Raw genomic sequence first — 14,160 nt, 5'->3', positions numbered from 1 at the left:
CCAGGTTGCAGGCTCCATCCCCAGTGGGGGGCCTGCTAGAGGCAGCCGATCAATGATTCTCTCTCATTGATGTTTCTATCTCTCTCTCCATCTCCCTTCCTCTCTGAAATCAATAAAAATATATTTTTTTAAAAAAGAATCATTGCGTTCGGTATTTGAGCTCCCTCAATTCATCAACTGTTGCTGGGTTTTGTGCTGTAAACTTTATCTCTTATATATCCCTATAAAAAAGACTGGTGGATACATTTTCTTGGTTCAAAGCTTAGTCCGGCTTCACCCATTATTTCAAATCAGTTAAGCCTGAAGTGGAGTGAAAATTCAGTGAGTTATCAGCTGCTTGAGTGTGTACACACTTTTGGGGACACCCTCGATTATAAATTATGAGAGGGACGATAGGCAATTCTATTTTCCAGGAGAAAAACTACTGCTATCTCCATGCAGAGCTATCTATAATAACAAAAGGGCAATATGGTAATTAGACCGAACAGCCGGACGACCTTCTGGTGCCCCCACCCTCATTCCTGCGGGACGAAGGCCAGTCCTTTCTCCAGTAGTGCCGTGGCCCCTCCGCTTCCGACGGCACTTCCTACAAAGCCTGCATGACCTGGGTGGTTCCCTGGAGATACTGCTCCCGGGCCTCCTGCTCACCAGACCCGGTGACCTTCCCAGCCAGCGCCCTGCTGTCTGGATCTGGCCTCCCCCGTGTCTGGGTAAGACCTTGTCTACAGTACAGGCCCAGCCTGGCGGCGTGGCTCGGTTGGTTGGGCGTCCTCCCGCGCACCAAGAGGTTGCCAGGTGGATTGCCAGTCAGGGCACCTGCTGGAGCAGAGGCTGCCTAAGGAGCTGGCTACGGGGTCAGCTTCCAAAGGGGATCCCCAGGATCTAGGAGACCCCAACCCTGTCACCTTGGTGATGCAGGAGGTCCCCTTCAGACCGCGTGGGAACATCCGCTCTGTCTCCCCCGCACCCCCCTCATGGCCTCTCCCGCCTGGTTCCGGGCCCCAGGGGAGCCTGCATGCCTGGTTCCTGTCTCGTGTTTGCCTCTCAGGCATGTGGATGTTGTGATCTTACGAGCCGGCCGGAGGCTGTGACAGGTTCTGTGTCTGTGATTCTGCACGTCTTTGCTGATCACGAGTTACTGGGAATGAATGACTGGTTCTGACAGCCCCGGTGCCTCCTGTGGACAGTGGATCTGGGCCTCCATCCGGGTGACGCTGCCGCTCCTGCTGCGCTGTGGTGTCCTGTGTGCCAAGGGCTGAGGATACAAAGCATGAGATGTGTCCTTAAGTGACCTCAGTCTGACCCCAGAAGCTCCCTTATTGAGCCCCGATCTCTGCCCACGGGTTATGGAGTCATCTCGTGCTTCCGGCACGTTCCCCAGGCGGCTGCCTGTGTCCAATAGTAGCTGGAGCCGGGCTCGGTAGCTTGTGAGTTGTCAGCCTGGCATTTGCAAGCAAGACATTACTCTGACCTGAGGGCTGTTCCTTCAACCGATAGGCAGCTTTTCATGTCACCCAGGCCTGCCGGCCCTGGAGAAACCCACAGCAGCCAGAGAGCCAGATGGGAAGTGGACAGTGATGCTGCGATGTGCCCACACTGGGCACAAGCTGAGACGTGAAGGGGGTGATGTCCTAGAGCAGAAAGGGATCAAGTCCACGGTGAGGTATGGGCGCATTTGAAGTGGGTGTTGCAGGATGAATAGGAGCTCACCAGATGGAGGGTCTGGGATGGAGCGAGTGGCAGTGCTTCGGTGGGAGGGTGGTTCTCTGACTCTCCTTTGGTAATGCCCTTGCTTCCGCAGTGCCTTCCCAGCGAAAGCACGCGGTGCCTTAGATCGCCAGGGTGGCATGTGCCATCGATTTTAAGCGGCCCATTTGGTTGTGGTTTCCACTCGTCCCCGAAGCGCCGTCGCGTGTGTTCTGCAGAGCTGGGCAGTGGGGCTGCACTGACGGCCCCTCCCCTGCGAACTGAAGCTGGGGACCTGCTTGTCACGCCCTTGGAGTGGAAACAGAACCATGAGGACTTAGGGGCTTGGGGACGTGCTCTCCTTCATGGGGGTGGAAACTCTTCCTGACCCGGGTCCATTCTGACAGCCTTGCCCCGGCAGAGGCAGGAGGGAGCAGAGGTCTGGGCAACCAGGGAGTGGGGGAGCCTGTGGGAGGATGTGCCAGGGGTCCCGCCGAGGGCGTCCCTCCTGGGACACACTGAGACGTGGTGACAGCAGGGAAGTCTGGTCTCCCACCTGCCGGTGTCACACAAACATGGCAGCTGGCTCCACGGCCAGCACCAAGCCAGGAGCCCCGCAATGCCGGCTGCAGCCACTGGAAACCACAAGCACGCCCCTGCCTGGAGCTGTTGCCAAGGCCATCCTGCCGCATGAGGTGCCTGAGAAGCAGGCAGTGCCCGGTGGTGCCCGGCGGCTCCTGTGGCCACCTGCCCGGGTGCCGGATGCCCTGGCTCCACGGCTGTGTGTGAGAGGGCGTGGGTCAGGGCGGACACAGGGCAAAGCATTGAGAACGCAGTGGCAGTACTTCGGGTTGAAACCTGAACATTGAAAATGAGGTCATCAAAGCGCCACGCCCTTAGCCTTGCATCGGGCCCTCGCGGTGCGCGGAGGCTGCTGCCTGAGCACCAGTGGGTGCACGTGGACAGGGCTTGGCCTAAAGGCCCTTTTGCATGACAGCAACGTCCAGAAATGGGACTGTCAGTCTCGGAGTATCCACCTGACTGACGCCATGGAATTTGCGGCTGGAAGCTGACGTAGGGATGCCAGGCTTAGAGGCGGGGGTCCTCCCCAGGCGAGGGGAGGGGACTGCGACATGGGTGCACACCAGGCCCATCAGTCAAACCACTGTCAGCAGCAGGTGTTCTGTTCTCTCTACGCGCCGGTTTCCTGGTCTGCAGGTAAAGGGCTCACCTGCCCCCAGGCGTGTCGTGTGAGATGAGATGGTGCCACTGGTGAGCACAGCGGGCTCCCCGTACCTTCCACCTTGACCTTCTGGCCTGCACTCAGGGGAGGAAACTGCTGAGGGGAGTCATAGCCCGTTGTCCTCAAGGGAACAAACCACCCTCACTCCCTCCTCTTCCTTCTTTTCCTTTTCTCCATCCTCCCTCCCTCCCTCCCTCCCTCCCTCCCTCCCTCCTTCTATCCCTCCTTCCTTCCCTCCTTCCTTCTGTCCCTCCTTCCTCCCCTCCCTCCCTGCCTCCCCTCTTCCTCATAAGCTAGTCCCTGCTCCCTCCCACATCAGCCAACATTGTATTAGGTTTGATGGGTCGCTTTGCTTGTCTGAATCTCTGCAAAACATGGATTCTACATGCAATTTTTTTGTTGAAAGGTCCGAGTTTGTGTATAAATGCAGAGATGTGCTCTGTATACACATTTGTGCAACTATACATTCCATGTATGTGTTTGCGTGCACACGTGTAAATGTTTATCTTTCCAATTGTTTTGCCTGAGCACCGTGTTCATGATCCACACATGCTCCTCTGTGCACTCAATTTCTTGCTTCTCGTCACCCCCCATGCTTCTCATCACCGCATGGGGTGCAGCCAAGGCCCCCTACACAGCCCGCCAGCAGGTGGACCCCAGTTGCCTGGAAACCTCCCACATCCCATCTTCCTCCTTGCCCTTCCTGAGGCAGGACCACAGGATTTTGTTGTTACAAGTTTGCCTCCTGCTAGACTGTGAGGCATGTGAGCAGCTTTCCTGGCTCGTACACACAGTAGTTTCTCAATAAACACAGAGCTTCCGGGGCAGCTGAACCCTTTGGCTCAGGCCATGCCCCCTGGGGCCGCAGTCCCCTGATGAGCAGTTATCAGTACTTTGTAAAGGTTAGTAGTCAGCAAAAGAAGGGAAAGCATGAAAAGCAGTCAAGTGTGACTTGTCACTGAATCCTTCGAATACATCCCGTTATTCACGTATTCAAACCAGCACACTGAGTGATGCAGGTATGGATATGGCAACTCATGAGGGTGCCTCTCGTCTTCCCAAATCCACGGGAGATCCCACTCCAAGGCCCTGCCCCACCCACGACCCCCTGTGCCCTACGGAGTTGTACACGTTGCAGTGTGGTGCTGGCTCCTCGCCCACCTCTGTCCACCGTCCGGGCAACGACATGGACCTGACAGGGGGCAGGCGGCCTGTGGTGATGAGCACCGAGACGGTCGCTGCTGCGAGCTGAGCCGTGTCTGCTGGGCCGACGAGTGTCTTAGTGTCAAGATATGAGGAGTAACATGGCGTTAGAGTTTGTGTCTGAGCCTTTCCTTCTGGGAGGAGGGCAGATGGTCTACCTGGACGCTGGGAGGTTTTTTCTATTGAATCTTCTGAGGGGACCGCATACACACCTTGACGTGTCACAGGCACTTTAGACCAGGGCGCTGCAACTTTCTCTGCAAAACACAGACAGTGAATGGTTGATACTCTGCAGGCCACATGGATTTTGTCACAAATGTCATCTCAGCCATTTTAGTGCAAATGCAGCCTTTAAATAATACATAAGTGAATGGCACAGCCCCATCCCAATAAATCTTTAGTTAAAAGACAGGAAGTGGCTGGGTGTTGGTCCATGGGCAACAGTCCAGGAACCTGACTTAGATGCTCACTCCTGCGCCGCCTGGAGAAATCAACGTGAACTGAGTAGCTTGAATACAATGGGTCGACAGCAGCTCCTTCCTAATTTAACGGGCGGTGATGCTGGGGGACACTTTAACACGCCGGTAGGAGTGCTACGAAGAGCAGACAGAGCAGGAATTTGTGTCCTAGGCATGAGTTCGCCTGGCTGTGATGCCAGAGAACCTACACTAACAGCACTTCTATAAAGCAGGAGCTCATTACTTTTCCTGGATATGAAATTGGGGGAGAACAGTCCAGGTTGCCATGGCAACTCGGCATAAGCTCCTCAGGTACCTAGGCCCTTCTCCATCTTCCGTGAATGGTCTTGGTCTCCAGATGGCAGCAAGCATTCCAGGGAGAAAGATGGGCAGAGGGAGGAGTGGGGGGGGGGGCATTGAGAAGAGTCGCTGCAGATCCTATGCCAATCACGTCTACGTGCAAGCCTCACAGTCAAGTTCATGTATCACCTGGGCTGGGCCATGGTACCTAGTTTTTGGTCAAACTAGATGCTGCTAGAGGTTTTGTGCTGGGGTGGCCGTGGGCACAGCCAGCCGGTTGAAGGCTACAGGAGAGACAGACTCTCCCAGGAGAGGGGGCTGCACAGGGGCCTGGGACCTGCCCTGCGGCATCGGCTCTCCCCTGGGCCCAGCTGCTGTCCGACCTGCAGCCCTCGCAAGCCCTACAGCCAAGTGAGCCAATTCTTTAATCTCTCCCTTCTTTCCCCTCCCCTTCCCCTCTCCATTTTTTCCCCTCAGGGATTCTCACCTTGTGTCCATATCCTCTTTTATTTTCAGGAGCTGTCATTAGGAGTAGCTTATCTTGCATGTGGTTAATGCTGAAATATTCCAAATCTTCAGGATCCTACTGTATAGACATCTCGACCTCTACCTTATAGCAACAGGGCAGCCAGCATCCTGCTTCTTGCGGGTGGTTTTGCTGTCTGCACAGAGTAGGTGTTTGATACAGACTTGCTGATGGAGAGGTCCTTGAAGGGAAGCTGTCTTAGCGGATAGGCGGCTACTCTGGGCGAGGGGAGCAGAGACCAGAGGAGGGAGGAGCCTTGAGCTGCAGGGGGACCCAGTGGCCTCGTCGGACAGGACTGGAGGGGAGAGAGGATCTAGGCTGCCTGAGCGGCCTCCCCCAGGGGCACCTGCAAGGGCCGTGTGCCTCAGGTCCCTGCAGTGGGGCCTGCAGACATCAGAGATTCTCAGTGTCATGGGCACTGGTCCCAGTGACGATGGGATGTGAATAACACAGTACGACAGGCAGCTGGCAGAGTCTGCGTTGGCAGGCCACCTGCCCTCTCCCCAGGCTCCAGCTGCTGGTGCCCCGCAGGCACCATGAGGAGCTGGCTGGGCCAGACCCAGGCGCCAGCGCTGTCCTTGCGCGGGGTCGTGGCCGCTCCTAACGTGCTCAGCTGCTGTGGAATGAAGGTCCTTCTGCTGGCAGCACCTCTGTCCCTGCCTCGGGCAAGGGGAGCGCCCACCTGGGAGGGGCTCCTTCTGAGAGGGTCCCCCCAGACCCAGTGGAATGGACTTGCCGAGCCTGGCCTGAGTGGGGCTCCAGCTGCCTGTGGCTGGGCAGAACTAGGGCATGGAGATTTAAGGAGAAGGGCCTCTGCTCAAGCCCTGGCTGGCGTTTGAGGAGACATGGGAAGAGCATGTGTGTTTGTGTGTGTGTGTACATGTGCGTGCGCGTGTGTGTGTGAGACAAAGGCTGTGACCAGCAGAACTGGATCTGAATGCCGGCTCTACGTCTGTGATCGGTGCTTTGGAAGAGCTTCTTGTTCATTTCAAGCTCAATGTCCTGAGCAGTAAACGGGGCTAATAGTGGGTGAAAGGGCTGAATTGTGTCCTTCCCCAGATTCGCACAGTGAAGTCCCCATCCAGCACCTCAGAACCTGCCTGTTGCAGAGCGGGCCTTTCATGAGATGATTAATAATAACATTTCTCCCAAGAGGACATACAGATACCAACAGACATATGAAAAGATGCTCAGCCTCACTAATTACAGGGAAATGCAAACTAAAACCTCCATGGGGTATCACCTCACCTGCTATAATGGCTGCCGTCAATAAATCAACAAACAACAAGTGCTGGCGAGGGTGTGGGGGGAAAGGAGGCGCGTGCACTGCTGGTGGGAATGCAAACTGGGGCAGCCACCGTGGAAGACAGTGTGGAGGGTCCTCAAAAAATGAAAAATAGAGCTACCACATGACCAGGCAATTCCAAGTCTGGGTATTTATCCGAAGAAAACAGAAGCACTAACTTGAAAATATATTTGCACCCCTATGTTCACTGCAACGTTATATACAGTAGCCAAGAGATGGAAGCAACCAAAATGTTCACAGACTGGTAAATACGATGTGGTCTACATGACATGGAATATTACTCAGCCACAGAAAGGATCAAGTCATGGCACTGTGACAACATGGATTGTCCTAGAGCAGTGATGGCGAACCTTTTGAGTTCAGCGTGTCAGCATTTTGAAAAACCCTAACTTAACTCTGGTGCCGTGTCACATATAGAAATTTTTTGATATTTGCAACCATATTAAGACAAAGACTTATATTTTTGATATTTATTTTATATATTTAAATGCCATTTAACAAAGAAAAATCAACCAAAAAAATGAGTTCGCGTGTCACCTCTGACACGCGTGTCATAGGTTCGCCATCACTGTCCTAGAGAGTATGATGCTAACTAAATAAGTCACCTACATGTGGACTCTAAAAAAAGCTCTCCATAGCCATAGTCATCCCAGGCCTTGAACTTGAGGGTAGCCTGGCACAGTGTGTGTCCTCTGGAGCAGTGGTCGCCAACCGGTGGTCGTCTGCAGACAACTGGAGGTGTGTGAGGTCGGAAAGGTTGGCTTTGCTGCCCTGGAGGGACACTGGTGCCTTTCACAATGAGGGTAAAAGGCAGCCCTTTCTCTCTCTTACCAGATCTACCCTCTGAGATTTTTAAGTGCATGATGCGGCATTGGTAACGAGAGCAGAGTAAATGGATAAATGGCAGCCACGGTCCTATTCCTGCTTCTAGTTGATTATTTTAGATTTCTCGCAGAATGGCATCCTGCAGAACGTGTCCTCCTGTGACTGGCTTACTTCACCCTGAGTGACACCCTCTGGTCCATCCATGTCATCATGCCTCACACGAAGTCCTGCCCTTTCTCTAGCAATAGCTGCCCAAGTCAAGTACGGCCATGGGGACCTGGTGCCAGGACATCCCCGGGAAAGGTCTGAGGGGCACAGCTGCCTGCCCTGGGCCAGGCCTTCTCCCACGCTCCCCCCAGTGGCTCCTGAAGGGCAGAGCTGGTGAATGAGGTGAGGGCTTCAGGTGCTGGCCAGGCAGGCGCCCAAGTGACCCGATGATCTGGTGCCAACAGGAGACTCCTATGAAGTATCAGATAGAATCTTGCAAATGTGTGCAAACTCTGCATTCTATCATATTCATTTTAGATGTAAAATAATGCTTCACGTCTTTACCGAGAAGTAGACTACAGTTACCTAAAGGGCGGGGTTCATGGGGTCCCCGCAACACGCACCTGCGCACCAGGCACCAACTGGGGGGCGTGGCCACCGTGAGCTAGCAGAGGGCCCTGGGGGGGTTTAGCAGCCAGTCATTTAAGGTCTGACCCCTCAGGGGTTTTCACTGAAGAGGAAACTGGAGGACAGCCTGGTTCTGTGATGCTCAGAGGGACTGAACTGGGGAAGGATGTCATCAGGGACCGTGGTCTCACCTGTCATCAAGGTCCTCCTGGGCCGCTGCAGTCCAGGTTGAGGGGCAGTGCCAGGCCCCCTGTCTGTGTCACTGCTGCTGGGGCTTTGTGGCAGGATGGCCTGAGCACCTCACCAGCGTGGCTTTGCACTCGGAACCTGTAACTGAGGAGGACGCCCCTGAGAGCTTGCTGGGCCGCTCACTCCCTTCACCCACGCTGCTGCTCCCCACAGTTGGAGAGAAGAGCCCCAGAGATGGACCAGAGGGGGCCTCGCCGCTGCTGGGGCCCAGCCCACTCCCTCCCTGCTCTGCGGAGTCCAGGGCGAGCTCCGTGCAGAGCACAGCCCTCTGGGGAGGGTTTTACATGGGGGAAGGGGTTCCTTCTCTGGACTCTCAGCCAAACCAGCCTCTGCCCACTGTGCCAGGGAACTACTCGGACCAGAATGCAGGGCAGGCCGGGCAGGGGTGGCCAAGCCCCACTGCCACTCTGGGGACTCACCTGGCAGCCTGGGAAGACGCGTGCCCTGGATCCTGCCAGGGTGTCCTGGAAAATGGGGGCTCCAGGGAGCATCGGGAGGAGCTGAATGAGAGGAGGCTTCCTGTGGGCGCCTTGGAAAGGGAAGGTACGGCTTGGCCTGTCTCTGCGAGGAGCTGCAGAGCGAGGGAACATGCTGAGCATGGAGCACACTCTCCCTGAGACCATCTGTCTGCACCGGGTGCCTGGGCCTGCTTTCTGGCCAGCAGTGCTCACCTGAGCCCCTGGTGGAGGGGAGGGGCAAAGCAGGGAGAGCGGGAGAAGCAGGGACTGAAGTGCTCCCACCTGCAAAGGACTGGCCAGCTGAGCTCTCTCTCTGGGGCCCCCACAGGGCTTTCTCCTGGGGCAGCACCTGTGCCCTGAGAGCAGCGCAGGGCAGGCAGCTGGGGCCAGGGCAGGGAGAGGGCAGGGAGCCAGGGCCTGGGTAGGCAGCCTGTCCGCCATCTCCCGCCTTTGCCCTGCTGCTGGCTAGCCCTTGACCAGGCTCCTCAGGCGGCGCTGGAGGCTCTTGCCTTTAACCAGACACCCTGGAGGGCCTGGTGGATTTTCAAAGACAAACCAGAGAGTCTTTGAATTAAAAGATGAACCGAGTTTTCTGGAATTTAAGGAAAATAAAGGCCAAGATTTCCACCACTAGCTTTCTGCACGACCCACCTGGCACAGCAAAGATGCCATTTTCTGGTGCCCACAGACCACCTGCCTCCTCATAGGCGCCTGGGCATTGACATCAGGGAAAAACACCCCTCTCGCGGCTCCTTAGCGCCCCGCCCCGGTGCGACCCGCACCTCAGGACTGCTGCGGGGCTCAGGTTCCCCACCTGGGCGGTGGAGAGGGCAGGGACTAGCTTCCCCCTGCCTGGGTTCCAGGTCTGGGTCCCTCCGCCTTTCCAAGGGCCTCCTCTGCAAACCCCTGGTATCCCCTCTCCAGCCTCCTCTCCATGGCGCGCCCCCTCCTCCTCCCTCTCCCAACTCTCCGCCCACGCCAGTCTCCCTATCCCTGGCGTCCCCTCCTCCGACCTCCCACCTCCAGCCTCCTTTCCCACGGCGCCCCCTCCCCACCCGGAGCCGCAGCAGAGCATGCGCGGTGCGCGGAGGCGGGCGGGAGCTGCGCGCACTCGGGTCCCCTCCCTGCACCGCGCCGCCAGTTGCTGGTTGCTAAGCAGTGACATTGTTTCTGTGGGATTGCAGAGGCTGTTGCTAACGGGAGAAGCCCCACTAAGCCTGGGCATCTTCCCTCTTCGGATCCGCTCCCCGTTCTCGGCTTTTAAAGGGGAAACTAGGCTGGCCTGCCCACCCTTCTCCCCGACCCGCTCCGGAATAGCGGTGAGGTTTCGGGGTATGGACTGAACCTCAGTCCCCTCGCCAACTGCACTCCGGGGGCTCCACACTCCCAGTCGGATCTCACCTGCCCGAGCTGGTGAGCGCCCAGACGCGCGGTCATGACCACGGCCAAGGAGCCCAACGCTTCGGTGAAATCCGTGCAGCAGCAGGAGCAGGTAAGGCGGGGACCCGCCTGTGCGCGCGCCTGTGCCCTGGCTCGGGAAATAGGTCTGTGTTTGTGGTGCCTGCAGTCACCTGAGCCACCGCGGGCAGGTGAGGCAGAGCGCGGAGTGAGTGCCCAGGGGTCTGCCTTCCCTCTTCTGCTTTTAAAAGATGCCCTGGGCTGCCCGTCCCGCGTGGCCCTGGGAGTGTCTGCTGAGGGCGCTGATGTGAGGGCTCCGGGCAGGGCTGTCTCCGGAAGCGGGGCCACTGTGAAGGTTTCCAGTGCGGGGTGGTCGGAGCAGGTGGTAGCCCCCACCTTTCAGCTTACTCCCATCGTCCAGTGGGGCTTTGCTTTGCTTCTAACATCGGTAGAAGGAAGACATGTTTAAAGGACTTTTCCTCGGATAGCTGTGTCCCTGTCCTTCTCCTGAAGAATTTCTGGCGGAATTCACGCACAGCTGCCGCTGTGGGAAGGCTGATGGGTGCAGAGCCGGGCCAAGTGGGGGCCCTGGTCGCAGGGCTAAGGAGGCTGCCGGGTGGCACTGGGTGCCCGATGGCGGAGGCCAGCGCTTGCCCTGCCCCAGAGGCCCGCTGTGGGCTCAGGAGTCAGGGGACCAGGGGCCGGTTACCACTCAAGCTCCTGTGAGTCCCTCTCAGAAGATCTGGGTGCTTGTCCTTAATCACTGCTTCTCCTCTGGCAGCCCTGGCAGCCCTGTAGACCCCGGGAGCCCCACAGACCCCGGGAGCCCCACAGACCCCGGGGAGCCCCACAGACCCCGGGAAGCCCCTCAGACCCCGGGAAGCCCCGCAGACCCCGGGAGCCCCTCAGACCCCGGGAAGCCCCGCAGACCCCGGGAAGCCCCGCAGACCCTGGGAGCCCCACAGACCCCGGCAGCCCCGCATACCCTGGGAGCCCCTCAGACCCCGGGAGGCCCCGCAGACCCCGGGAAGCCCCTCAGGCCCCGGGAAGCCCCGCAGACCCCGGGAGCCCCACAGACCCTGGGAGCTCCACAGACCCCGGGAGGTCCGCAGACCTTGGGAGGCCCAGCGAATTCAAAGGGCAGTTTCTCGGGCTCTGTAAGTCAGCGGTGTGGGCTGGTGTCCCCCGTTTCCTTCAGGGCTGTGCTTGCTGGGCTTGGAGCCATAACAGGAGACCCTCCGGCTCCAGGGGGGCAGAGAGCCTTGGGGGACATGGTGTGACAATCCATCTCGGCTACTCAGAGCCGCATGAAGGCCATTGGTCCCCATGTTTCCTGCCAGCTGCCAGGCTTATTGGTGGTTTGTTGGTTGTTTTGATTTTGTTGTTTTTTTTTGTCATTTTCTCAAAACCCATTTTCGATTAAAAAAATAAAAAATGCGTCTTATTACTATTACTCTCACCAACACCACATCAGCTAAAGCAGTCAGATGGTTTGATTCTCCGGGAAGAGGCTCGGTGCAGCCAGGGCTCTGGGCGTTCGGTGCCTGTGGTGAGCCAGTGAGGGCAACACTCAGTGCAGCTGAAGACCCAGAGGCACCCTGGGCACCGAGCTCCTCCTAGAAAACATTCCACCGAGTATCCTATATAATAAAAGCCCAGCAACCAAATGGTGGAACGACTAGAATGACCAGTCGACCAGTCGCTATGATGCGCACTGACCACCACGGGGCAGACGCTCAACATAGGAGCTGCCCCCTAGTGGTCAGTTTGCTCCCACAGGGGGTGCACCCCTCAGCCAGAAGCTGGGCTCATGGCTGGAGAGTGCAGTGGTGGTGGCAGGCGCCTCTCCGGCCTCTGCAGCAGGTGGACATCCCCCGAGGGGTCCCGGACTGTGAGAGGGTGCAGGCCAGGCTGAGGGACCCCCTGTGTGCACGCATGTCATGCACCGGGCCTCTAGTTTACTCAATAAAGGAATCTGCCCGCCCTCAGCTGGCACCGGGACTGAGGGCCTCCCTCCCTGGCTGTGACCACCTGCCCTGGGCTTGAGGAACCAGCAAGGACTCAGTGGCACTTCTGACCCTGGGTCGCAGGACCCATCAGGGAAAGGAGCCATCGTCTGTGTCACAGCCTGTGTCACGGTCTATGCTACGGAAGGAAGGTCGGCGGCCGAGTGCGAGGCTCTGTGGCTGCACCTCGGGGAGAGTGGAGGCCCCGGGTGGGGGTGGAGCAGATGCAAAAGCTCATGCCTGACTCCATGCCTTTGGGTCGTGGGAAACCCCCACACGCACCTGCTTCCCTCATGGGGACTCAGCAGGTGTAGCAGTGCGGGGGGGGGGGGCGGAGGGGCGCGGGGGGGGAGTGGCTCCCGGGGCCTCTGGGAAGCCGGTCCCTCCATTCGCAGTGGCATCTTCTTGACCCGATAAATCTCGAAGCCCACCTGTGAGGGGCCAAGTGGAGGGTCCACAGCAGACACAGGCAAGAGAAGCCACACGGGAAGGCCCCCCTCAAACACATGAACCCGCAGGGGCTGCGATGGCTTTCCCACCAGCTCAGGACACAGCAGTGGGCTAAGGCCTTAAGTCATGAAGACTGGCTCCTCTTCTCGTTACCAGCTCTTAAAAGGCACCAAGACTCTCTGCCCCCTCTTAGACGCGGAGCCCGGGATGCGTTGCCCAGGCCTTCATGTCGCCTTCCACTGCTCGGCTAGCCCCGCCCCCAGCCGAGGGTTGCAGGGGAGACCAGAACAGAGGGAAATGTTCCAGTTTCTTTTCTTTCTTTTTTTTTAAGGTGAGAGAAAGACAGATTTGCTGGTTTGCAATTTTTATTTTATTTCTTTATTTTTAATCCTCACCTGAGGATACTTTTTCCGTTGATTTTAGAGACAGTTGGAGGGAAGGAAGGGGGGAGAGAGAGAGGAAGAGGGAGAGAAACATTGATGTGAGAGAGACACGTTGACTGGATGCTCCCACATCACCCTGACTGAGGATCGAACCCACAACCCTGCTATGTGCCCTTGACTGGGAATCGAACCCCCAGACCCTTTGGTACTCAGGCCAACACCCTAAGCGCTGAGCCGCCGGCCAGGGCCAAGCCTTATTTCTTAATAGAAAGTCTGTGCTAGGAGCACCCACATTTTCTATTTGAGCCTTAATCTGAGGATTGGATTTAGTGGAGTCTGAGTCCAGCGCCCGGCGTCTTTAATGATGTATGGTTCTCTCATTAGACCCCGTGAGTTCGCAGTGGCTAACAGAGACCCGTGCCCTCTGCGGTCCTGGCGGGTGGAGCCAGGCTGGGGGGGGGGGGGCGGGCAGAAGGAATGTGTATGCCCAGTGAGGAAACCTAGGGGAGGTGTAGAACCCAGTGATCCCGCCTGGTTTTAGGTATCGCTGTTTTCTCCGGTTTGTTTGCTAAAATACGCACTAAAAATAGATGCGTCCGTGGGAAGAGGGTTTTAAAGGGTGCTGCACGAACACATGGGATAAGCCGGGAGAACAGACTTCTAGGGGGCCTTGCTCTTCCGCTTCGGAGACGCCAACACTGATTTTCAAATGAAGTGCTAGCAGCCGGCAGTGCTGGGAACGGAGTTCCTCCTCGGCTCCGAAGCCAGTCAGGTGGCAGGTCCCTCGAGAAAGCCATGGCCTTGGCCCACGGCTCCCCTCCTCCCGCCCACAGGTGGGCCTGTGGTGACGTAAAACGGCTGAGGCTAATTTGATTTAAGTTCAGAGTATTCTCAAAACAATCCGAATCCCTCCTTAGAGAACCAAATTAAGGGATTTCTCCCCTAAAAATCCATGAGCCCTGGTCAGGTGGCTCAGTTGGTGGGAACATTGGCCATACACCAAAGGTTGGGGTTCCACCCCCACCCCCACCCCTCCGCCCCCTGCCCTCCACCC

The 14,160-nt window shown here is 57.3% G+C and overlaps 1 protein-coding gene across 5 annotated transcripts in view; it reads left to right on the top strand.

The window, feature by feature from the left end:
- Window positions 1-14,160, top strand: part of DPP6 (dipeptidyl peptidase like 6) — a gene marked incomplete at its 5' end in the record, with an annotated part of 642,841 nt that overhangs the window by 278,351 nt on the left and 350,330 nt on the right. For 2 of the 5 annotated variants that reach the window (XR_013996566.1, XM_081101875.1), the window contains one exon: window positions 9,927-10,361. The exons of the other annotated variants lie outside the window; for them this stretch is intronic. Coding sequence is in view for 1 of the 2 variants with exons in the window: in XM_081101875.1 (XP_080958001.1) it covers window positions 10,305-10,361 (57 nt within the window). Of the gene's footprint in view, window positions 1-9,926; window positions 10,362-14,160 lie in introns of those variants that run through there. 5 annotated transcript variants of the gene reach the window in all.

Source organism: Myotis nattereri (genome assembly GCF_964212035.1).
Source record: "Myotis nattereri genome assembly, chromosome: 11".
In the NCBI taxonomy this organism is placed as follows: Eukaryota; Metazoa; Chordata; class Mammalia; order Chiroptera; family Vespertilionidae; genus Myotis; species Myotis nattereri.
The sequence above is the reverse complement of the archived record's forward strand: the minus strand, read 5'-3'. Positions and strand labels throughout refer to the sequence as shown.